Source organism: Dermacentor albipictus, chromosome 5 (genome assembly GCF_038994185.2).
Source record: "Dermacentor albipictus isolate Rhodes 1998 colony chromosome 5, USDA_Dalb.pri_finalv2, whole genome shotgun sequence".
NCBI lineage: Eukaryota > Metazoa > Arthropoda > Arachnida > Ixodida > Ixodidae > Dermacentor > Dermacentor albipictus.
In genome coordinates, this window is record NC_091825.1 from 125,087,752 (window position 1) to 125,113,454 (window position 25,703).

The 25,703-nt window shown below is 45.8% G+C and overlaps 2 protein-coding genes across 3 annotated transcripts in view; one reads left to right on the forward strand and one right to left on the reverse strand.

Annotated features, from left to right (window-relative positions):
• Window positions 1-25,703, forward strand: part of LOC135913958 (voltage-dependent calcium channel subunit alpha-2/delta-1-like) — a 154,910-nt gene that overhangs the window by 99,049 nt on the left and 30,158 nt on the right. Inside the window, exons 2-11 of one of the 2 annotated variants that reach the window (XM_070538859.1) lie at window positions 1,126-1,207; window positions 2,239-2,352; window positions 3,499-3,558; window positions 8,147-8,282; window positions 12,689-12,820; window positions 18,576-18,636; window positions 18,832-18,882; window positions 19,442-19,541; window positions 20,070-20,138; window positions 21,508-21,597. In XM_070538859.1, the coding sequence (XP_070394960.1) occupies window positions 1,126-1,207; window positions 2,239-2,352; window positions 3,499-3,558; window positions 8,147-8,282; window positions 12,689-12,820; window positions 18,576-18,636; window positions 18,832-18,882; window positions 19,442-19,541; window positions 20,070-20,138; window positions 21,508-21,597 (895 nt within the window). Of the gene's footprint in view, window positions 1-1,125; window positions 1,208-2,238; window positions 2,353-3,498; window positions 3,559-8,146; window positions 8,283-12,688; window positions 12,821-17,597; window positions 17,700-18,575; window positions 18,637-18,831; window positions 18,883-19,441; window positions 19,542-20,069; window positions 20,139-21,507; window positions 21,598-25,703 lie in introns of those variants that run through there. The other variant, XM_065446670.2, reaches the window with a different exon arrangement.
• Window positions 1-25,703, reverse strand: part of LOC135913959 (uncharacterized) — a 614,840-nt gene that overhangs the window by 48,445 nt on the left and 540,692 nt on the right. The gene's annotated exons all lie outside the window — the stretch shown is intronic.

The window sequence follows — 25,703 nt, forward strand, 5'->3', positions numbered from 1 at the left end:
CCTGTTGAAAAAAAAAACGAAATATATATATATATAAAGCACTCGTTCCAATACTTTTTCCAACTGCGCATTGCGGGAAAGCCAGCTTGCCTCATTCCCGAAGCTCTAATAATGACAGTGCACCCCTGCAACAGTGTATCCAACATATCTCGTGCTTCAGGGCGAAGAGTTTAGCATATCAGCCTATAAGATAAAGAAAAGCGCCAAGCTGCGTAGCTAAGCTATTGGTTCAAATAAAAAGCAGCTTCATTGGCCTCCTTAATGATCATCATAAACAACATGATATAATACACAGCAGCTGTTATCATACAGTCTGTTGTTTTTGTCTATAAATGAGAGTGCAACCTTGAATTGTGGACAGCTGAGTCATGAACAACATTTCTTTTTGCGAATTAAGGCAAAAAAGAATGAAGGCACGAAGCACTGAATGTCTATTGCACGTAATTTGATAGCTAATATGAACTAAGATAAAGAATGCATCTCTCATTTTTTCAAAGGAAGACAATTAGCGTTATATAAAAGCGAATTTGCCGTGGTTAAACTCCAGCGTATAGGTCCAAAGAAAATGCGTAACTAGAAAGTTGAAGCTCATGGCGTGTGTCGCTAAGGGTACGTCCAGCATCACTTTCAATGACACCTACTCTTACGAACCTTTCTACCCGTGAGAACTTTTCTTTTTTGGTGAATACTTGCCCATACCTTTACCAGACTTCTACAAGCGCTTTGCAAATGTATTCGGTAGGGAATTCTATGAAAGACAGTCTTCGCTCGCAACGCCATTTACAACTCCGAAAAAAAAAAAGCGAAGATTCTGAAACGGCAACGTATGAAACTGCGTCATACAGATAACATCTGTATGACGCAGTTTTTTCAGAAGGGCGAAATGTTCACATTAGCCAAAATCGGCAACGGGAGCAAACAGAAATATCAAAGCCGGGAAACCATTGCCAGCAAAATAGCATTTGACGTTTGTGTTTCCCCTATTTCCCCCTTCCGTTTGAGGTTTAGCTGTCCAGAAGTAAGCGCAGGAATCGAGTGGTCATTGAAGCATGCAGCTGGTAATTCATGTGAAAAAAAAGTACCACTGATGTTCTAACACAGAGTCTTTGTTTGGCGTATTTCCAGGATATACCGATGGGCGAACGAGCTGGATACGACCTTGGTGACGAGGTTAACTTCGATATCGGGCATCGAGACGCTACGAAATGTGAGAATGCCTTAGCTGTTTATCAATTTATTAGCTGTTATATCCTTAGCTGTTCATCGATTGTCGCTTCCAGTCTTACAATTGTTGTGAATTAAGTACGTTCAATGGGAGAAATAGCAGGAAACAATAAAATAGGCAGAATCGTGTTTCTCTGAAAAAAAAAAATAACACGTGCGAGGTCTACTCAAGAAAATCAAGGAAAGAAAAAGAAATTATCCTAAATAGAAACCGCCGTGAACGTATGGCCTGGGGCCTGTGAGGTGTGCTGATTGACGGCTGATGTAAAATAATGTAAGTGGAGTAAAATTTACTTGGTTGATCACACGCTAAACTGTCTCACTCTGTAATTATGACACAAATCATTTTGCTAGTAGCACGGTTTGACGTTGCGTAGGATTTGCACTGTGTGTACCTCTTGCGATTTATTGTACACAAAGAAGATGCATATACTGCAGGAACTTAGTGTTTTGCAGGATCATTATGTACCGTAGCACTAGCTGCGGCTTTGTTCCGTCTCTGGACTCTTGTACACTGTATATCACCTGCTGGTTAGAAGTTCAGGCATTACGCACAAGGTCGCCGACTAGTCTTTTATAAATTTATAAGAAAAATAAAACGAAACAAATCAAAATAGACGAGAAAAGAAATTGTCAAAGACGGTGCAGCCTCTTACGACGTCGACGTCAAGCAAATACGAAAGAAACACGAGGCTGATAATAGACTTCAGTTAACCGTAAAAACACCTCCACGAAATGTCTTCGAACTGACAAATGGAGTTGTTCCCGTTGACTTTCCGTTTCTCACGAGAGAGGTTACGCACAGTGTGCTTTATATACACGGACATTTTGTTGTTTCCAAAGTGCGAGAGTGAGTGAGTTAGAACTTTATTTAGGTCCTGAGGGGAAATCAAAAGTGCGAGAATATTGGATGGAAGTACTACAAGCCTACTGTCCCGATTTTCCCCAGCCAGCAACGCTTCTCTTTTCCTTGTCTTTTCTTTATCCCTCTCCTCGTATTGGCCGCATACGCAGAGCTACGAGAATGCCGACAAGTTGAGCCTTTTGGAAGTGAACGGCACGGAGCTGCTGCTGAAGATGACCTTGGAGATGGAGAAGAACTTGCAGCGCAAGAAAAACGCTCTGAAGGTATGGGCCTCAGCAATTTTTTTGTTTATCATACAGCACCCAGTGATGCGAAGTGGCATGCTAGCAAACCGGAAAGGCTATATTGCTTGTACAAAAAAAAAGGAAATGTCTTATAAACAATATACCGCGTCTAAAGATAACGATCCAGGCACCTGAAAAAATTATTAGTTTTGTGGAATGCCTATTTAAGGACAATGCATTTCTGTTCCATATCGGCACTGACCCAGCCCTTTGTTAATACAGAACCGATAAAATGCACATGTTCCCCTTCGCACGATTCTATCACTTTCTCAGCATCCGGTGTTCAAAATCCGGCCCATAATGGCAATAATGTATGCGCCGCGCTAGTCGCATTATTGTCGAAACGCGAAAAAAACAACAAGGAATTGCATCTGTTAAAGAACATGCATCTGTTAAGACATTATGATTATGGTACCTACAGAGCAAAGAAAGTCCAATTGTGATAACGATAGTAGAAATTGTGACAAAATTGTGCATAAAATGAGCTAACCGCAGAAAGAGAGCCGTGCTGTAACAATACTGGGGGCATGACGCAGAATTTCTATGATTACTGTTGTAATGCCTTTTATTTATGTCAGTTAAACATTTTTGAGCTGAGAATATATTGTGCTTGACATAAGGTTGAGTTTTGGTTAGCGCTAGCATCAGTGATCACGAGCCATATTACAGTAAAGCCTTAGTACAGATGGAGGCACGGGCACCTAACTGCTGTGAGGAAGCACTACAAGGTCTACTCCCCGTTCTATTGTTTTGCCCCCGTGTTTTTGGCCTAGCATAGACTGCAACGCTAACTTTTGTTTAAGCAAATTCACTAATTATTTCAAGGACGCCGAACCAGGCGAGTTGGAATGCATTCATACCTTCTGGAGTTTACTGGAGTCATAAGACAATGGTTGTTCCGTATATTTTTTGTGTACATTGTTTGCTGTGTGCTGCTAATAAAAATGAATAATCAGTAAGCATTTATAGATCAGTCGATAGATTAATTCATTACTTCTATATTGGTGAATGTAATAATCAACCATGAGTTCACTAAATAAATAATTTCATTAATTAAATAGTTTAATGGTGCTGTTAGTGTGAAATCGGCTTAACTGTGCTCACACTCACTGTTTTCTATCGCAGCGTTTGGTGAAAAAGGCGGAGGAGGCAGTGGTGAAGCACAAATATGCGTCCGATCTCACGGTAAGACCTTGCGTCGTTCACAGACACCATTCTGTTTGCCATTTGTCGCTGTCGCTGGCAAAGCGGAAACGCCCAAACTTTGACGCGAGTAGACCTCATCCACCTGCGGTTCACGCGGATTCGAGGACGTCGGATGCAGCTGTCAGAGTCATTCAGTTTTAAATCAAAGTTATTCTGCGCCCCCCCCCCCCCCTCCCCTCCCACCTCCGCTTTTGCGGGCGCTAGCTGCCAATGGCTGTCTCTCCGAGCAGAACATAAGCCTCGCACCCACTACCACACCGTTCACTACGTCTCGTTATTTCTTCTCTTTGTGTTCGTCTTTAGAGCGGTGTTCCATGCTCGCCTAGCTGTCCACACTTTTGCAAAGCATAACCGAACGACTATATACGCCACACTACCCACTAATCTTGGCTCTGTGCGGCAGTAGACACACAGAGGTGTCGCTTCAATGCTGTCGCGACTGGCCGCGACTTTCGGTTGCTTACCGCGCGGTGCAGCTAGGTCTAATGTCGTTCTGTTCACTGCGCTAAACTGTTATACAAAGAGAGAGAGAGAGAGAGATACTGTTTTTTGTGTAGCAGTATAGCGCAGTAAACAGAACAATGCCATACCAACTAGTCACTGTCGAAGCCATGTTAGGCTTAATGCCCGTTCGCAAAAGTGGGAGCAGGCGTCAAACAATTAATATTGATTTCATGCTTTCTTCTCAACCACGTCTTTTGGTTCCTTGGCAAGTAGGGAGCTCGATGTAGGAGCTACGGTAGGAACACTTAGTTTCTTCTCTGCTTTGCCTAGCGCAGTCCTCTTGTTCTTTTTGTCACATTGTGTTTCTACGAGGCAAAAAAAAAAGTACTTTGACATGTATACAAACAAACTGAGAAAAAGTGTTACGATTCTGCGCACGTCATCGCATCACCTGCAGCTACATAGGGCAGCAAACTATATGAATTCAAGGCCTACCGCATGATTGCTTAGTGGCTTCGGTGTAATGCTGCTATAAGCACAAGGTCGCGGAATGAAATCCTCGCCGTGGTGGCCGCATTTCGATAGGGGTGAATTGAAAAAAAAAAAAAAACGCCCATGTTCCCGGCATTGGGTGCTCGATAAGGAGCACCAGGTAGTCGAATTTAATCCAGAGTACCCAACTACACGGCGTGCCTCGTGACCAGATTGTGGTTCTGGCGTGTAGAACCTCGAAATTTACATTCGTTTTTAATTCAACGCCAAGGCTTTGAGTCCAGGAGTCGTTTGCACGAGGAATTTAATCAGTGGATAAATTTTTACCCACGGGTAAGATGGCTACGAACCCGTGACAGTAAGCTGTAATAAGCGATTATGATGTTTTTGCAGAACAAGTTTAACGACAAAGAAATAATGCGTGTTAGAAACATCTTACAGCTAGCGCTAGTCAAGTTAGCCTGTGCCAAGTTACTGCCACTTGCTTTTCGCAAGCGGCCCCAAGTTTCTTAACGTAGCGCGTTCCACCGGTAAGGCCAGCGGATGCGGAACAAGAAGGGATCACGATATAGGCGGACGACTCACAGCGTCTTGATCCGACTTGCTCAAGTTCTGTTAGCTAGCGAACTTGCAAGGCTGTGACTTCTTAGAGTTGCCACAAAGAAGAAGAAGAAGAAGAAAAAGAAATAGCGGAGTGGAAACGTGCAGGTCGTCTATCATTTTCTTCCTGTGGCACGCATGCTTCCGCTCAGAGGAACTCGATAGCGCGGGTCAACCTGCATCGGCCTCCACCAAAGGCGCGGGGCAAGAGCTGCAGCTTCTATGTGGTCGCCTTCAGCCACTTCTAACCCGTTTCTCTCGTCATTTTTTTTCTTCTTTGCCTCGTGCGCTGCTCTCCGCTTATTTCATTCCTCGAGGTTAGCGTTCACGCTCACACGCTAGCAGAGAAAGACGAAAAAGAAAAGAAAAGGAATCCCTCGTCATGGTCGCTTTCGGCCATTCATCATGGCGGGCCTCGTCTCGGTATCAGCACCAACAGGACAGGGCTTTTCATTTCTTCCCGCATCTTCCAGAGGGGAAAAAAAAACGCGCGCAATAAGAAAGGAAAGGGAAGAAACGACACGGGTCTAAAGCCAGGGCCAACGAAAGGGGTCTTCGTCGGCCCCGCTGCTCGTCTGCGGCTATACCGCCTCCGGCTGATGTATGGCGCCGCCCAAACGAATGACCGCCCGAGCAGAGAACAGCAGAGAGAGGGCACGCGGCATGCGTCCGGAACGAAGCGGCGGCGCTTATCGCGGGAGATGGGGGGAAGTCGGTGAAAGTGCGTCCTCGCTTCGGGCAACCGGTCCGAGTCCGCGGTGATTCTCCGCCTCCTCCGACCCGTTCGTGCGCCGTCACGGCAATACCACGCAGCGTTGGTCGAAGGCGTCAACGGCCAGAGCGGTGTAGCCTAACTACATCGATTCTGTACGTCGGAGGCAACATATTCTCGGTCACCCGCATGCCGTTAGTCGCATTTAGTGCGTTATGACTGGCCAAGCTACACGAAGCAGATGTGACGGGAGGACTGGCAGGTTCGTTACAGCGCAGTACAAGACGAGGACAAAAGAGGGTGTAAAACGACGATGCGGCGTTGTTTTATGTCTTCTCTTGTCCTCGTCTTGTGTTGCGCTGCGACGAACCTTACTATGAATTCCAACCAACTTGCCTAACTTGCCGTCTTGATGCAGGACTGGCAGATCTACATTTAGAATTATCTTGACGTCGCAAGGCGCTGGAATGCATTGACAAGATTCCTGTCGCGGTTAGGAGTTGTCACGCTTGTTACGTTGGAAATGACGGTCACGTGGTAGTGCCCAGACTGTACACGTATTGTCATAGACGATGGGAAGACCTGCAGAGATTCATTTAACTGTATTCTGCCGTGTGACAGGGCGTGCCGTCAGAAAAAAAAAGGAGCGAGAAAGCATACTAGAAAGTGATTGAGTCAGAGTATGGCCCTTCGCTAAAGGTGCCCCGTGATTAGCGGCTATCGTAGCCATTTTATTGCTTTTACCGTGGTTAGTCAGCACAAAGACATCGTGAAGTAAGGAAACAGTACGATTTGCACATAACTTTTGTTATCTGGCCCCGTGGTATGCTTAGGTAAGTACTAGTGTTGCATTGCTGCACAGTATTATCGAGAAGAAGCAAGGATGCGCATGGAACCGCACACAGAAAAAAAGAATGCCATAACATCGGTGCCGGATGCGGGCGAAGTGAATAATTTAGTGAAGACAAGGACGGGGCCACTCTCGTTATTTTCTGTTCTGAACGCTCGGCAGCTTAGAATTTCTGTTGATCTACTACAGACTTCTTCATTGATATTATTATTACTGTGACGTTCATTACATGCAGATAGGGACAGAGGTAATGATAAGGTGTGTCTAAGGTGGCTGCCGAACAAGCGAGGAGCATTGCATGAAGCCTCCGTTCAAGTTTCCATCTAACCAAACAATTTCATTGATACTAAAGAACTCGAACTTTGTTTCGTTCGCTCACTGAATGAGGGCAATGCATAGCGTTTCAGTGTAAAACAGTCTCAACAGAAGTCACTCGAGTAACTTCAATATATATATATATATATATATATATATATATATATATATATATATATATATATATATATATATAAAGGAGGAGGCGCGTGACTTGCTGCAGGCGGACCTAGCGTTGCAAGAGTTGCCGGCAGTCGCTCCGCCTGAACGTCACCTGTCAACTGCGATACAGTTTCGAACACTTCTGAGTTCAGCTAGCAACACCAGGTATTCACAAGTGCAATGCGTTGTGCGTTTTCCAAATCGCAACGACCCACACGGCTTCCCGTTCCCTGCCACACCATGTATCATGGTGAAAGTTTAGGAGGAGCCGAAGCACCACCCTTCTAAACATCTAATGTCCTCACGGAAACAAAATATCGCTTGCATTTGAGCTTGGTGCCGCCTTGCACTTGAGTTTATCTAGTAATATCGTAAGTTTTACTTCAAATTCGGGACAGTAGTACAGGTTAAGCGTAAACTCCATCTTGGCGGTGCAGGACCTGGTCTATCATCGTCGGGTGTGCATTGTCAAGCTCTTGGTGACATTAGATATATATAGTTTAGAAATAAGGAGCAGACACATAAAAAATTCATGTTTAATTACTAACGTTTCAGCCGTGGTACGATCTTCGTCAGCGTTTTCTTTACTATGACTTACTTACATAAAGTAGCACTTACTCTACAGTTCACACTATCTTTCCATCCCGCGCAACTCGACATGCAAGAGCTCACGTTTTCGGTGTTATCGTTGTTTGCAGCTCCTGCGTTTTCACTTTCCTTCAATACTTGCTTCTTTTCTTGCACGAAAACACAGAGGAACGAGAAAAGCGTAACACCGAACACCCAGTGAAGCGCTTGATTCTGTCAACGTTAGTGATGACTCGAAGGAGCCTTTGCTTTCAATACAGCTCTAAACAACAACAACAAAAAAGTTACACGCACTCTCACACCTGTAACTATAGCCTACAAAGCCGTAGCGCGATGGACCGTAGAGTGGCACCGACGTCAGAGGTTGTAAACCGAACACCACGTCTTTTCTCTCCTCCTTTCAGCGGGACGAGGTGGGCGCCGTCCTGATGAAAGAACTCACGGAAAGCGACGGCACGCTGCGCTACAGCGAAAAGTTTCACCGCTTCGTGAACGAGACTTACTCTGGCGTTCACGTCCCGCTGGAGATCTTCGACGAAGGTGGGAATCCCTTGTATTTATCCTACTCTCCATTTTCAACAAATAAATAAATAAATAAATAAATAAATAAATAAATAAATAAATAAATAAATAAATAAATAAATAAATAAATAAGTTGTATTCCCGAGGGTTAATAGCTGGCTTAGTCATGTTAGATAGGCAGACCACGAAATGTCGCATATGAGTTGCGCTACTTGTATAATAGCACGCGTTGACAATACGTACGAGTCAAGCCTCTACGGTAAAGGACAGAAACAATCGAAAACTCATGCGTTACGTGAGATTGTAGCAATGTTCAGGGACAATATGGTTGTTAAAAAAATCAGTTGGTGGTCGGGTTTTATTCCTTTTTTACCATAGTCAACCACTCATGCCTAAAAAGGGAGCGTATAGCAATGAAGAGATCGCGACTCGTAGCCACAGTTTTTTTTTCTTTTTTTCGAGAAACGAAATGGCGGGAGGGCAAGGAGTGCTCGTAGGGTCTAGGTGGGTGCTGTCGGGTGTTCCCTCTCTCTCTCTCCCCTCCCCCTCTCTCGGATACGGTCCTATCTCGAGCCCTTCTAATCAATGACTTCTGGAACCCGGAGTTGGCTTCCATACAAATGCGGCCTTCTACGATACGCGATGCCAACCCTAGATGGCGCCTCAGCTCCTTCTCTTATAGCGCCACGAAATGAGTTCGAAACCAATAGACTAGCTCCGGCGCGGAGGGGCTTGCGCGGAAGCCTGAACTCATATCCGCTCTAGCGAAGCTGCTTGCGAGCAGGTGTTTTTCTGAGAATGCAGACAGAGCGCTGCGTCTTTCAAGTTGGCGTCAAGTGTGAACTTCGGAGAGGCTGTACTCAAAGAGGAATGAATGTGCCGAGTCCTCCACGGGCAGGCGCATTTGCGTCCATCCCATTTTTCGGGAACGCTGTAGCTACAACGAAACCAACGCAACTAAGCCTCTAGCTATATATATATATATATATATATATATAATTTTATTAGAAATGGGCGTTTAAATCAGCGCATAGAGGCCACGCAATGTGATGGAGATTAGTTTGCTCCCGCCTCAAGAATAATTACAAACTAAGCGATGTTTTTACGTTGATACGGAGTCTCGATCCAAATTTCGGAAGCACACAAACCAAAATTTAAAATTATGTTTAGTGTAGCTTTAAACAGGTACGGCTAGCCAAACTTCATTTAGGTTTTGAGCTATGGGCTTATAGAAACCAGTTCGCACACTAGAAGTTCTCTGAAGCGCGATGTATATGCCGGGAAGGTCAGCGGGCACTGTTTCTAATGGTTAAGAAACACGGGATTCGAGACATAATGACAATTGTAGCTAGCGGAAATTTACAACAGTAGTGGAGATAAGAAACCATTCCATAATGACCACTAGGTTGATTAAATCTCACAAATAAAATTATGAAACAAATTAAGAACACAGATTGCAATTACTGAACCGAGGCCCGTCATTCCTGTAAGCACTCGGCATCGATGATGAGGCTGCCCCAAGCTGCAAGATAAGCGTCTACGGTATCGCCAACATACATCAATGCTCAGGTGATATTTCTCCTCAGCTTTTCGAACGATTCTGCGGAAAATTCAAAGTAGAGTTGTAGGTAGTCGTGTGGAAAATAAAGAAATCAAAATTGCGCCCGCGGCTAGGTGTTCTGGATTTAGAAGAAGTGCTCCCGCCCCGGGACATTTCCCCTGGTGGCTACTACCTAATGGGGAATGTTGCAAATCAAAGAGGCATAAAGGTGTTATGTTTGGTTTGAAGTTAAGTTCATCTCTAACTACCATACGTTGATAGGTTTTGCTTGCAGCTGAGTCACGCTATACCATCGGGTGGTCATTTGATCGAGTGACTAGTAAAATATAGAACTTTGGAGACAGTCGTCCGTGTAAGAGAAACAGCAGTACCTGCTGAATACTTCCGCTTGCGTAAAACGCGAAGATTTTCGGGTCGCACGTCATTTAGATTTCGCAAGAGCGGCGGAAAGTGAGCAAGTTATGCCTGTTTCGCAAACCCACGCTGACGACAGCGTCTCCACATGAATGTGCTGAATGCCTGAACGGGATGATGATGCTCTGGTAGTCGTGACACGATTTGCCAGTTTTTTGCCGTTTTATTTACCTACCGACGGAGTATACCGTAATTATCTCTTTATTGCATGCGTCCTAAACAAGTGGCCAAATTCACGCAGTTTTTAGTTCGTAAGCACTCTTTGTGAATGGACGGCCTCATTCACTAGTGATGTGTCCGATGTCACCACTGGCTACAAAAATTATTCGCTGGAATCCTTCGCAAGAACATATTACATGTAATATGTGCTTGCAAAGGATTCCAGCGAATAATTTTTGTTGTTGTTGGTAATATGAGGCCAATGACTTTAATAATCACAGAAAAAGGGATGTTGACGTATCTATACTGTCTGTGTTTAAATAATGTGGAGAAAATATTTAATTCTAGAGATGACAACATATAGCATGGTATACAAGAAACTTCACGCTTTTTCTGCATAAAAGAGAGAAAAAAAAAATGGCTGTGGCTTAGCTAAGGTTAAGCCCAGGATGCGAAGCATACTAGCCTTTATTTTAACGCGACAGCGTTAAGGAGCTCGTGTCGCAGAAAAGCCGGTGTCGTCGGCGTCGGCTCAGGCGTGCGGCGCTTGCTCAGGCGCACATTTCGTTGTCGCGCCGAACGCTGCGTTGCTCGACGCTCACCGCGTCCGATGCGGGGGGCGACGCCGCGAGCGACGGCGCTAATTGGAGCCCCGTTTCTTTTCTGTCGTGACGTCACAGTGTCACGTGGTTTCAAGGCGACACCGCCGCGCCTGAGGAGCTGGGTTGAGCTCTCGTAATATGCTTCGCATAATAATTTGACGTTTCATATCATTAGTAAGGGTGGCGGGCCAAGGGTAAATGAACACTTATGAATGAAAAGCTTCTTCTATTCAGCCCCAGTTCGGTACGCGACAAGAAAAAAAATGAAACACAGTGCCTTCCACTCTGTGAAGAAGGATGACCAGCGAGCTGTGTATTTGGGCACCTTAATGGCGAACTGCACCTCCGCCGCGGGTTGTCCCGGCATCGCACAATATTCGCGAATTTTTTCTACACGCGGACACGAGAGTGGGGAAAGCAGATCTTAGGAGGAAGCTTTAGCTCGGGTGCTCCTATCTAAATACATGTAAAAGGAGAACTCGTTTTTCTCGGCAACCACAGCACCAAATTTGGCGAGGTTTGTTGCGTTTGAAATAAAAACTCATGTTCTAGTGACTGCTGGTTTCGAATTTCTGACTCAGGTCATCATTTTTTTTTATGAAATATTGGCAAAAATTAAAAATTTTCGAAAAACGAATCTATCAAGCTTACAATTCTGTAACTCAACAACGAAACGCGATAATACCGTTCTGTGAATTGCATCTAATAGTACATCTATAGCGGACAAAATTGATGTGTCACACATGAATCTTCAAAAATTTAGTAACATGGAAATACAGCTTTTGCAGAACCTTTGTAAACAACTTGACCAATTCACGTAAGTTATAAAATGACGCATCGAATTTGGTAGCCTTGAATGATCTAATGGATGCCGTTTACAGAAACGCGATATCTGTTCTTCATGCAGAGATAGGAATTTGTAAACTTCGTGCTTCTATTTTTTCCAAACATTTGACATTTTCAAAATCTTTTTAACAATATTCATGACCTAAATCGAAATTCCGCTTCCAACAGCCACTAGAACGTTACTGTCTCTCTCAAATGCAACACATTTAATTAAAATCGGCTGTGGGGTTACCTCAGGAAAACGTTTTTGCGTTTTACATGTATTTGAATAGGCCGCATCGGAGTTGGACTCGAGCTAAAGCTTCTCACGGTACTCACCTACGGGGCGGAAACCTGGAGGCTTACGAAAAGGGTTCTACTCAAATTTAGGACGACGCAACGAGCTACGGAAAGAAGAATGATAGGTGTAACGTTAAGGGATAAGACAAGAGCAGATTGGGGGAGGGAACAAACGCGAGTTAATGACATCTTAGTTGAAATCAAGAAAATGAAATGGGCATGGGCAGGACATGTGATGAGGAGGGAAGATAACCGATGGTCATTAAGGGTTACGGACTGGATTCCAAGGGAAGGGAAGCGTAGCAGGGGGCGGCAGAAAGTTAGGTGGGCGGATGAGATTAAGAAGTTTGCAGGGACGGCATGGCCACAATTAGTACATGACCGGGGTTGTTGGAGAAATATGGGAGAGGCCTTTGCCCTGCAGTAGGCGTAACCAGGCTGATGATGATGATGATGCTGGTGATGATAAAGCTTCCTCTTGAAAGCTTCGCGAAAAAGCCAAAAAAAAAAAGAAAGACCGAGTGGAAGGAGTCGGGGAAGGTGTGACCGTCACTCCCTCGCAGACGCCGAGGTACTGAACGGACTCAAGTGGTCGCAGGCCTTGGACGCAGCCTTTCGACAGAATGCCGAGAAGGACCCGGATCTCCTGTGGCAGTACTTCGGAAGCAAAGTCGGGTACATGCGGATGTTCCCAGGTACGTGCTCAGCACGCGCACGAAGCTTACTCCCCATGGAGAGCGACAGGGTGCATGGCTTTACGAAACCGAGGCACCTTACATGACATTTGCGGACGCCTCGCGCTGTAGACTCTGTGGATTGTACATCAACCACTACAGCGCTAATTTTTTTTGACGACTCATGTCTGTTGACTTTCGGCAAGCAGTCTCGGGAGCCTCGACACCACAATGTACTGACGTATATAAGTTTGCGAATGACTTTCGTTTACAGAAATTGTAGGACGTTTTAAGTGTATCAAACAGACACAAGAATCAAGAAAGCGAAACGGTTTAAAGAAATATACAGATAACTCGTAAACTGTTTAGGTTCGTTTTTCAACAGTGATATGGGGGGGGGGAGGGGAGGGGGCGTATTCAAGTAAGTTTCATTATTCATTATCGAAAGAGATGATTCGCAGAACCACGTGAACCGCTTTGTGCAACGGTAGATGAAGCTTCTATCTAGGCAAAGCAGCGCTTGTACAGCATCCACACCCGTAAAAGAAACAGCTGTCGGGACAGTTTCACGACATCTTTAGGATTCTGAGAGGTTTCGTGCCATTCGCCTGAATGCCAGCTTAAATCATACAATTCATGGTTGCATCAATATTACACCGTTAAGAGCCAACGTTAACATCATAGAAATAGTGATCAAACTTCTTTTCGGTGATGTTCTTGTTGCGACAAAGCAAGCGCTTGAAAAGACATCTAAAGGCACTTGCGCTAGTGTAAAACAACGCGCGCAAACACGGATGCGCATGCGTAAACGAGAGACGCGCGCACATGCGCACATCGCAAATACGCGACGTGTAAACACAGACACGCAAGCTCAAACACGCAAATGAACTAAATGTCGTAAAATACTGAAAATTGGAAGTAACGCAAGAAAGGGGAAGAATAGCTATGAGGGATGCGCGGGGGGAAGTTAAGAGCGCGCGCTCGATTAAGCGCACTGTGGTAAATCGTCAAATCCGCGGTAAGCGCTCGCCACGAACCACTTCGAGCTTGTGAAGAGAAAGAGACCAAGTGAAAGAGTTCATTGGAAGGTGAAGATGGAAGCCCTGCTCTACGCAGATCTGTACTTCAGATGAGGTGTTTCCGTTAGTATACACTCCAAGCCACGCCGGCCGCATTTCGATGGCGGTGGATTGCCAAGCACTCGCACGTATACCGGGCTTTTTGAAGGCTCGTTGAAGAAACCCACAAGACTAACTCAATTCGGAGCCTTTTGTTATGCATGTTCGGACCACGTAACTCAAATGTGAGTTCACTCCTTTTTTTGCAATATCTCTTTTATATTATCTTTTATTCCCCTTGCCCTCTTTGACCAGCGCAGGGCAGCCAACCGGTCTGAGAACTGGCTAACCTCCTTGTCTTAACGTCTGTTCCTGCTTTTTCCTATACTCGTTGAGAACTGTAATTCCTTATCTTACGTTTGCTGTTTCTCCGCGGAGGTCCACGAAAATGCGTTAGGAGAGTTCGCGGTGGATGACGAGCCCGCCTTCTCAATATCATCTGTCTTGTCGTTCAGCCCGACCTGTCTGGCGTACTCGAAGTCTGATGAGTCTCAAACGTTTTGCCCTTCAGATACAAAAAAAAGAAAGAAAAACTAATAAGAAAGAGAGAGAGAGAAAAACGGGTCAAGCGCAGTCCAACACCGGCGAGACTACGAAAGCTATAAGCCAGAAAAGAAATGCCGACCGGTAACGGGGAAGGAGATGGAACCTTAACGTTTCGAAAGACGTCGGAAATACGCGGTACCTCTGGCAAAATAGAAGGAAAAAAGAAAATGAAGAAAGAAAGAAGAAAAGAAAGAAAGAAGGAAAAAAAGAAAGAAAGAAAGAAGGAAAGAAAGAAAGAAGGAGAAAAGATAGAAAGGGAAAAGGATCACGATATCGCCGCTGTCTCTGTGGCTGCGCTGATAGCGGCGGCGGCGGGGGCGGTGCATTTCCTATGCCTCGCCGGCCACAACCTCTCTTTGTGCGGCTTGGCCGAGCGTGTGGGGAAAGGTGGGCCGCCAAAAGTAGTCGTGCAGTGGCCTGGTTTCCAATCGAAGCTCGTCGGCGCCGCGCACAGCGGAGCACCGTGTCAGCCTGATCGATTTTGTCTCTGGAAGCAGTCGGCGCGAGCCGGGCCGAGGAGGGGAAGCGCAACCAGCTCTGATGTATATACGTCCCTCGTTCTCTCTCTCTCTCTCTCTCTCCGTGTGTCCTCCCGTACGACGCGACGGCAAGACCCTGCGCTATGGGCTCAGGTGCAAGCAACGTGAGTGCAGCGTAACAGACAAGTGAAAGCAACTCGGAGACGTAACGGTACAGCGTGCTGCGTGGGCTCGTTGGGACGGGACATTTGGGAAGGGTTGAAATCTGGGCCAGTTGGTACATACTCAAACGAAAAAACCAGTCAAAAACACAAAGGACAAGAGGAGAGGTTCACACCACAACGACTGGACTATCAACTGAGGTTTATTAGAATCGGTGTAGTCCCAGCAGTGAAGTCCTCCTTCCCAGCGGTGTAGTCCCAGCAGGAAAGGAGCAGAGCGCCCTCCTGGCTTACGTGAACAAAGATGGCGCAGTGGCGCAAAGGCTTCCAATGTGTTTAGGTGACGAATGTGTTGTTACTTTTTTTTAATGTAGGGAAATGGACAGACAACATGTTTTTAGCCGGCTATACCAAAATTCTAAATTACGAGATGGAAGAAAAGCAAGCAAGAAGAAAAAAGAGAACACCTGACTAAGGGCTGGACACACGATCACATCTCACTAGTACACAAGGAGTGTCACTATATACGGGCACTGGAAGCACAGTCCGGCAATCGGGACTGTCACCCATCACACAGCGTCCATAATTGAGCGTATAAACGTGCACTTTGGAAGGGACAGCATTGCCGTTACATGAACATTTACAAAAATTAAATTATATAATTTTACATGCCAAAACCACTTTCTGATTATGAGGAACGCCGTAGTAGGGGGCTCCGGAAATTTCGACTACCTGGGGTTTTTGAACCTGCACCTAAATCTAAGTACACGGGTGTTTTCGCATTTCGCCCCCATCGAAATGCGGCCGCCGTGGCCGGGATTCCATCGCGCGGAAGCATTTTAAAAAAAGAAGACGACGACCAGTGCTGTGTGAAGCTATCAGTCTATTTTCATTTTTTTTATTTATTTAGTTTATGTTATGAACTTTCAAAATCTGTGCTTGCAGTTATTTGTCAAATGGTTCGTTCTGAAAGTTCGCCTTTACCCTTTTACTATATTGTTGGATGTACGTTTGAATTCATTGAGTGTGGCCAATCCCCGCGTGGGTATGAACGATGTTTTGAAGCAACAACTCTGCTATGCCAGTGATTTGCATGCAGACCATGAGATTAATATTCCATCACACACACAAAAAAAAGTAGTAGGGGGAGGTCATGTTGGTTCTGACAAACACTTGTAAGGGCAAGGCCGCGGTCCAAGAACATTGCTTACTGGGAAAGGACGTCAGTCAAGCCGCTTCTGGTCACATAAGATATTTAGAGCAATCATTGATAACATGCTCTGTTGAAGCGTAAGGGTGCTATCGGCCGAAAGTGCAAGAATAATGCAGCACTCGAGCACTGCGAAGTAGTTAAGAAAAAAAAAAAGGGGGGGGGGGAATGATGACGACGACGACGAACCTCATGGGGTGCGCTTCTCCTGTTATGCCCATTAATGGGTACGCAATTGTCAGAATGTAGCATAATTTTAAATTTGCATATTCCGTTGAACGTATTTCTCTTGTTCACACTTTAACATATTAGTAAATGAAGAACGACGGAAGGCTATCGCAAATGCACAATATGTTACTAAATACCACTGTTCCAGCCTCTGACTTTTAAGCTTTTAACCTCTTCAATAGCCAATCGGTAATATATAGTAATATATGACATATAATATTACGTAATGATATAATGCCAATCGGTAATAGCAATCAGCAAGAAAATGTACATCCGCAACCGCCTTTGCATACTGTCGCCATCGCAGTACAGCCGTAATGGCTTGAGGATCAAATATGCAACGTCATGCTAAGTAGCACCGCGCCATAACCAGTGAGTCACAGCGCTGAATACGCAACAGAATAAATGAACAAGAACAAAAAAAGAAGGAATGTGGACGGTAAGAAGGATCGACTGAAGAAAAGGAAAAAAAAAGTGAGAAAGGATGGTTATAGGGACCGAAGAAAAGGAGGACATTCTTCGCGCCGAAAGCGCAGGGATCGGCTCCGGCGGGCGCGTTAATGTTCTCTTCCATCATCAGTCTCCACCGGAGCTCAACGTGCGCCTCTTCTGTTGGTTCACGGAGTGGAACCGCGCCGCCGAACAAGTGTGCACGCATGGAAAGCCGCCGCCGGCGCCAAGGCAGGCGGCGTTACAGCTCTGCGGCATCGACATTCGCCATTACTCATGGGACACTATGCGCGGCAGTCGCCAGATTCGAGGGGCTGTTTCATTCTCGGCGCACTTTACAGCAGTTTTCTGCGCTCATCGATCACTCTCGGGGACGTTAATTCAGTTGCCGGTTCATGCCATAAGGCGCAAGAAATCCCTATAGGCGAATGTATATTTACCAGTATATATATTTTAGCTTTCGATGCATACTGTCTAAGGAGCTGGTGGTGGCTGTCGCACTGGAAGGCATGCCTTCTCGAGGCGCACTCAGATGACCAGACAGGCGGAGAGCAGCAAGACAGAATTGAAAATGGAGAATGAGAAAGAGGAAGATGGATGTCGTGAGGAAATCTAGAACTACGGGTTGAGGAAACAACGAGGACAACAACATAGATGCTGCGATCGAGTAGTGTTCTAAGAAGTGTGTGAGTGGGGAGAGAGTTTTGTGTAAGTTAAATGTTGAATCATTCGTCCATCCTGTACAGACTCGCTATCAATCTCTACGTTCATCGCCTAGTAAACTGAAAAATTGGCCAATTATCATCGTGCGTTACGCTTCCAGTACCACCGTCACACGGCCGTTTTCAATGATTACTGAAACCGAACGCCATTGAAATCCCTGTGCCTAATTCGCTCCTTCATGCGACCTCTCGGAAGGGAGCTGATAGAGCTCACAGATTTCTATGATAATTTATTTGCATGCTCCTTGATGTTACGCGTGTTCTTGTGGTATGTGACCATGTTACGAGTAACTTCAGGAAACGCTACGATTATGTTTCTAGCGAAGTTGTGTAACGTGTAGTTAGGATATGGTTCACAGACTCACTGATGCACGCCTGTGGGGCTTCGTTTTCTTCGCGAGAGTCGTTGTAAATTTCTCGGTTAGCAATAGAGAACAGTGGTAAGCGGTGCAAATGAATGAATGTCTCACAAACAGAGTGCTACGACTGAATAACGTCAGCTAAGAGGTTAGCAGATCTCATTATGTATTAGATAAGCGGTTGTAAGGATTATTCAACTATCACTCTTCTCACGTCTGACATGTATTTCGGCGAGCCTCTAGTTTCTTAAAGTAAAAAAAAAAGAAAGAAGATAGCTCATAACAGACTTGTGAACATTACTTAGAGAAGCTCAGGCTATGCCTAAGTCAACGCCAAAAATTCGTTGAATTGTCATTTTTTTGCGGGCATATATTTTTCTAGAGGAACTTTTTTTACAAGTACTTCACCGTGCGTCATTCATTCTTGCGTGACAACACAATGGTCTATAAGTCAACCGAAAATATAAAGAACATTTAGAATTTCAATTTATTTTGCATTTCAGCAAATCGTTGGAAGGTCGCCCCTGGAAAGCCCGACCTGTTCGACGTCCGGATGAGACCTTGGTAAGTTAAGCAAAATTCACTCCATAAAGAGTTACGCTAAGTTTGGACGCACGAAGGTGTGGTCCTTTCGGAAAACCACTGTGGAATCGTGGATGCGGTTTTATTACTTATCAATGAGCCGTTAACTGTATATGTTATTTGTAGTTAATTGCCGTAGCTCCAAAAATATTCGCTTAGAACATTTTTGTTTCACAGGTTTATAGACGGTTCCAGTTCACCGAAGGATGTCATCGTATTGATGGACACGTAAGTTGATCTTTCTCTATTAGGTTCACGATCAAGCGATACCGAAGCCTGATATGAAGGTTTCTTCTTTATAGAACCAATGCTTTCTTTCATTATTCTACTATCATCGCCACTAAGCTACGAATATTTCACATTGCAATTTGGCAATTTCAACACTCAGCACTGAAACAGTGTAAGATTGGACTTAAGGACTCACAAATAATGAGTCTTATGGCTACTTATCGGCTAACAAACATTAGTCTCTGGAAGTTAAGATTGGAACGTCTGCGCACTGAGAATTAAGGGCCGTCACTCAAGGCTTTCGAAAGAGCAGGAACTCTCTTGCAGCTTCCTATGTCACAAGTTAACATCGTCGCGCTACCAAATTATTGTTTTGAGAAAATTTTCAGTCTAAAAACCAAACTACGGTTTACTCTAGAGCGGACAGTTTCTATACGTCGAAAGGTCCGTCGTGTAGCAAATGACAATATTTAATCTGAAAACACACCACCATTGCTTGCACCCTTATTTGGAGACTGCATCGAAAATATGTTTGCTACGCCCGTTGTCGCACTTTCAGGAGCGGAAGCATGCACGGGCCATCCATGGAGATCATGAAGTTGTCTGTCAAGTCGGTGTTGAAGACTTTTGAAGAAAACGATTTCGTCAATGTGGCTTCGGTATGAATCAATTATTTTTCTCTGTAAGATGCGATCAGCCTGGGCGTGTCGCTAGTATAGCTGAACAAAAAAAAAAAGAAACTATAAGTACTCGCCTGTGCATCTCATTGCGTGATCAGATATTTGGATGCACTTATGAATGAACGCGTTCTTACGTTTGGCAAGTTGTAGTCGCAGAAAGAAGAAAAGAAATAAAGGCATTAGGTTATTCGGCCAGGCTACGTTTGAACTGTATTCTGCTCTAACCACCTTCAGAGTAAAAAAAAAAAGGAAATTAAGAATATAGAGATAGCGAAAGAAAGAAAATAATTTTAAAGTAGTGAATATAAAATTAAATTGTTAGATCGCGCGTGACTTTATACGGTAATTGTAAAGCACTTTGTCATGTTCTTGAGAAAGCGCCCTTTAAATATGTGTGCAAAATGCCGCAAGGTCTCTCAGGTGAATTACACAATTCTGCAGGATTTGTTCGGCATCGTCGCTGTTGCGATCTTTGCTGTGTAATTATTTCTTCTCTTTTTTTTTCAGTTCGCGGGCGAAGTTCGATGGGTATCCTGTTTCGACACGCTGGTTCAAGCCAACAGGCGCAACAAAAGGGTAAGGCATTCCCGCCATAATAAGACATGGACGATACTGCGCAGTATAACAACATACTACCACGATGTTTTTTTTTATTTGCAAAGCGGGGGCAACGTATTAAATGAGCGTTCACACGTTAAATAGAATCGCTACTGGCCAGAGGGAAATATGAACACGAAGTGAATCTAGAGAGGCTAGAGAAACATAAACCCTATTTTTTTGTACCCTAGTCCCAGTTCCGGCTGCTGATTGTTCTCCTGTGAGCTAAAGCCTCAGAGTTTATTGAAGCTGATGCTTGCATTGGTTGATCCAGAATATTTCTCGTTTCTATACGTGCCACTACTTCACCTCAATGTGAATGACATTTGCAGACGTAGCTGTCTGCCCCCGGATCAACAGCGATAACCAGCATTCGAAGCGAATATGTATGACGAACGAAGCTGACTAGAATTTATAATGTGAAAGCCCTCAACACGAAACGCTTAAATAAATTTAAAAAAAGAAAGACGTTGGGGATTGTGATATCTCCTGCGGTAAATGAGAGGTGACAAATTTGAAATAAATTATGGGATTTCACGTGCCAAAACTACGATCTGATTGTGAGGCACGCCGTAGTGGAGGACTCGAGGTTAATTTTCGAACGATGTTGTTCTTTAACGCGCACCTAAATATAAATACACAAGCGTGCTCTTTTTTTTCTTTTTTTTGCGAATCGACCTCAGCAAAGCAACGTCATAGTAACTGGCCTACCGCGATAAAGCAGTGGTCACGTCTTGCATTTCTCGCGAAAGTAAGTTTTTTTTAGAAGCGCCACAAAGTAAACGGAAACACGTTTTGCCAACCAAAAATTTAAAAAATCAGCAGTTCGCAGGCATCACTATACCTCACATATTCGCTGGCGTGATAACGGGGCAAGTGTAGTCAGGGTACTTTTTGAAGGTTAGTCGGCGAACCAGTACAAGAATGTTAAGACGAAAAAGACGTTAAAGCGTATTATGTGTCCAGGCATAGCAGAATTCAGTGAGAGGGGTGACACGGGACAGAATCAATTAATGCAGCCAAAGATCATACCCAATCATAATCCTCGTATGAGCAAAACAGGGACAGCGAAGGCGAAAGCAACTGTACAAAAAGATTTACAAAATAATATCGCAGAACTCTTTCAAAAATTTTTAGGGAATATCTCGTACTAAGACATAAAAATGAAATTGCGAGCAACCATGTTGCTTAAGTTTGCAGATGCGTGTGAAGAACCGGTTTACATGCTTATTTTGTTATTTCGCCTTCTCTAGCAAGTAGGCTGTCCCATTTGTACCTTGGTTCCTTCCATGCTTGCTTCGTGCCGCAGGCGCACATTTTACGACCTTTTTTCTTCTCGCCTCGCCAGATCCTCTCCAAGAGCATTGATCGGGTCACCGACGGTGGCACGGCCAGCCTGACACACGCACTGGACTTCGCCTTCCGCACGATGGCTGATGTAAGTCACGCAAAGGTTTTAATTTTACAGGCGGCTTCAACGTTAATTGCTGCTAAAAGCGTCTAACGGTGTTCGCAGGCCGTTAGAAGTTATTCTGCTAGTGTGAGTCTTAGCGCTTTGGCAGAAGTGCTCAAAGTGGAAAAAATCATAACAGCTTAAATTTCATTTGCCGTTCATTTCAACATCTCAATCCGATGAGCACAAATGTTGAATCTCAAGGTAAAGAAACGGCTTGAAAAGGTCCGTGGTTTCTTGAATATGACGCAGGTCTGCCCGCCTATGTTATTGGCTCAGTAGATGAGCACTGAGCCAATACATTGCTTGTGCTTAGAAATAACAAAGAAAGAGAATGCAACAATACTGCACTCGTCAATTAAACATTCTAGCGAGTTTTGGCGCGCGCTTGGCAGCTGACGCATTTTATTATATATATATATATATATATATATATATATATATATATATATATATATATATATATATATATATATATTGTTGCGGGAAGAAAGCAGGCCCACGAGTGTAAAATAACTTATATTTACAAATGATGGATATGGCGTTCAGGCAACCGCCAGACTTCGTCTTTCTCTAGTCCAATTCAACGTCTTCCTTCACTTCACCGTAACATCACCCTCCCGGTGGGGGAGCTCCGTCCCGGTGCAAGTTAAACAGCCTCACTTATTGGGGGGACATAGGGCTTGAGCCTGGTGACGTGAACAACATCACTGGTTAAGTTGGGAGGCACGGAAGGCTGACCGAGTGGGGCGATCTCGTAGGTCACGTCGGACAGTTGGCGTAAGATCTGGTACGGACCAGAAAAACGGGACAGTAATTTTTCCGACAAGCCGACACGACGTGAAGGCGTCCAGAGAAGGACAAGGGAACCAGGTGAAAAATGGTGGTCTCGGTGCCGAAGGTCGTAGCGTCGCTTTTGAGAAGCTTGCGATACTGTGAGGCGATGACGGGCGACATCTCGGGCCTGGGCGGCTAAGTCAATAGCATCGCGAGCGTAAGCAGTGCTGGGTGACTGTACTGCGGAAGGTAGCAACGTGTCAAAAGGCAAGGTGGGGTCGCGGCCGTACAAAAGGAAAAATGGTGAAAATCCGGCAGTGTCGTGACGGGACGAGTTGTATGCGAAAGTGACGTATGGTAAAGCGACGTCCCAGTCGCGGTGATCGTTGGAAACGTACATGGCGAGCATTTCAGTGAGTGTGCGGTTGAGTCGCTCGGTGAGGCCGTTCGTTTGAGGGTGGTACGCGGTAGCAATCCGATGTTCTGTAGAACAGGAGCGGAGCAGATCATCAACGACCTTCGATAGAAAGTAGCGGCCGCGATCCGTCAGCAACTGGCGAGGGGCGCCGTGGTGCAGGATGACGTCTTTTAGTAAGAAGTCGGCGACATCTGTAGCGCAGCTGCTTGGCAGGGCTCGTGCGATGGCATATCTAGTGGCATAATCGGTTGCTACAGCAATCCATGTGTTTCCTTTGATGGAAATTGGAAACGGACCAAGGAGGTCGAGGCCCACACGGAAGAAGGGCTCTGTAGGTATATCAATGGGTTGAAGCAAACCAGCGGGAGGCATAGCAGGCGTCTTCCGGCGCTGACACAGGTCGCAAGAAGCGACATAACGGCGCACAGAGCGATAAATGCCAGGCCAGAAGAAGCGGCGCCGCAGGTGGTCGTAAGTACGAGTGACGCCCAGATGTCCAGCAGTAGGAGCGTCATGAAGTTGCTGGAGCACGGTGAGTCGAAGGTGCTTGGGGACGACTAGGAGGAGCTCCGGGCCGTCAGGACGAACGCTACGACGGTATAAAGTTCCATCGCGCAAGGTGAACATCCGAAGGGACGGGTCAGTGGGCGAGGAGCTTAGGCGTTCCATAAGTGTTCGAAGAACAGGATCCTTGCGCTGCTCGTCGCCAATGTGGAGGAAGCCGGAGAGGGACAGAATACTGATGTCCGAGTCTGCATCGGTATCGTCCGGTTGATCCACGGGATTGCGGGACAGGCAGTCAGCGTCTTTATGCAGGCGTCCTGACTTATATATAATAGAAAATGTATATTCTTGTAGGCGCAATGCCCAACGTGCAAGTCGTCCAGTTGGGTCCTTCAAAGAGGAGAGCCAGCAGAGGGCGTGATGGTCGGTGACAACGCAGAAGCTCCGACCGAAAAGATACGGTCGAAATTTCGCGACCGCCCATACGAGCGCGAGACATTCTCTCTCAGTAATGGAGTAATTTCGCTCGGGCGTGGAAAGGCGGCGGCTAGCGTAAGCGATGACACGGTCTTGGCCCTGTTGACGCTGAGCGAGGACAGCGCCGATGCCATGACCACTCGCGTCAGTTCGTACTTCAGTGGGCGCAGAAGGGTCAAAGTGGGAGAGAATCGGGGAAGTGGTAAGCCGCTCAATCAGGGTAGAGAAGGCTTTCTCCTGTAGCGGTCCCCAAGAGAAAGAGGCGTCTTTCTTAAGAAGGTCAGTGAGAGGGTGAGCGATGTCCGCAAAATTTTTCACAAATCGCCGGAAATAAGAGCATAAGCCCAGAAAACTACGGACATCGTTCGTTGAACAAGGTACAGGAAAATTTCGCACGGCGTGAACTTTCTGTGGATCAGGTTGGATTCCGGCGGCGTTGACGAGATGACCAAGCATGTTAATTTCACGGCGACCGAAATGGCACTTGGAGGAGTTTAGCTGAAGGCCAGCCCTGCGAAACACGGAGAGTATGGTTGTGAGGCGCCGCAGGTGGCTCTCAAAGTTCGGCGAAAACACAATCACATCGTCGAGGTAACACAGGCATGTAGACCACTTCAAGCCGCGCAAGAGAGAGTCCATCATGCGCTCGAATGTAGCTGGCGCATTGCATAATCCAAAGGGCATGACTTTAAATTGGTACAGACCGTCCGGTGTGACAAAGGCGGTTTTCTCGCGGTCCATCTCATCGACGCTAATCTGCCAATAGCCGGAGCGGAGGTCAATTGATGAAAAGTATTGGGATCCGTGAAGGCAGTCAAGAGCGTCATCAATGCGAGGCAAGGGATAAACATCCTTCTTTGTAATCCGGTTGAGGTGACGGTAGTCAACGCAGAAGCGCCACGAGTTGTCTTTTTTCTTTACTAAGACAACCGGTGATGCCCACGGGCTACTGGAGGGTTCAATGATGTCCTTGTCCATCATCCTGTCTACTTCTTTCTGTATGATGGCCCTTTCTGTTGCCGAGACACGATATGGCCGCCTATGAATGGGGCTGGCGTCACCGGTGTTGATGCGATGCGTGACAACAGATGTCTGGCCAAGTGGACGGTCGTCCAAATCAAAGATGTCCCGATAAGATGACAGGAGATGACGAAGAGCTGTTGTTTGCTCGGAAGGAAGGTCGGGGGCGATCATCTTAGAAACATCGTCCGCAGGCGTCGAGTACGAAGGAGTGGATGACAAAGGTCCGTTCGTACTGAGGAAGGATTCAGAGGTCAAAAAAGAAATCTGAAATTCTTCCAAAGGAGTGATATGCGCTATGGCGATACCGTGTGGCAAAACATGTGACGAGAACCCAAAATTGAGGATGGGCACGCGAGCGCAGTTTTCGCGGATCCGAATTAAGGTGCTCGGTAGGGCAATATTACGCGACAAAACCACGTCAGTAAGCGGCGACAGGACGTACTCGCCATCAGGTACGGGAGGACAGGGCGTCAGCAGGACATTTGTAGCAGCCTGTGGAGACAGCCTTGCAAATTCAGCAGCACATAAGCGGTGTGGAGCACAAGTGGTTGCGTCGGCAGGAAGCGGCAGGTCCAACTGTACAACACCTGCGGAGCAGTCAATTTGGGCAGAGTGCTTCGAAAGGAAGTCGAGGCCGAGAATTAGGTCGTGTGGGCAGTGTTCAAGGACGATAAATAGAACAACGGTATAATGGCCCCCAATGGTCACACGTGCTGTGCACATTCCAAGGACAGGTGACGTACTCCCATCGGCGACTCGCACGGTGCACGGTACGGCGGGGGTCAGAACCTTTTTGAGCCTGCTGCGGAGAGCAGCACTCATAACTGAAAGCTGCGCTCCTGTATCAACGAGAGATCTAACAGGAACGCCATCGACTTCAATGTCCAGCAGG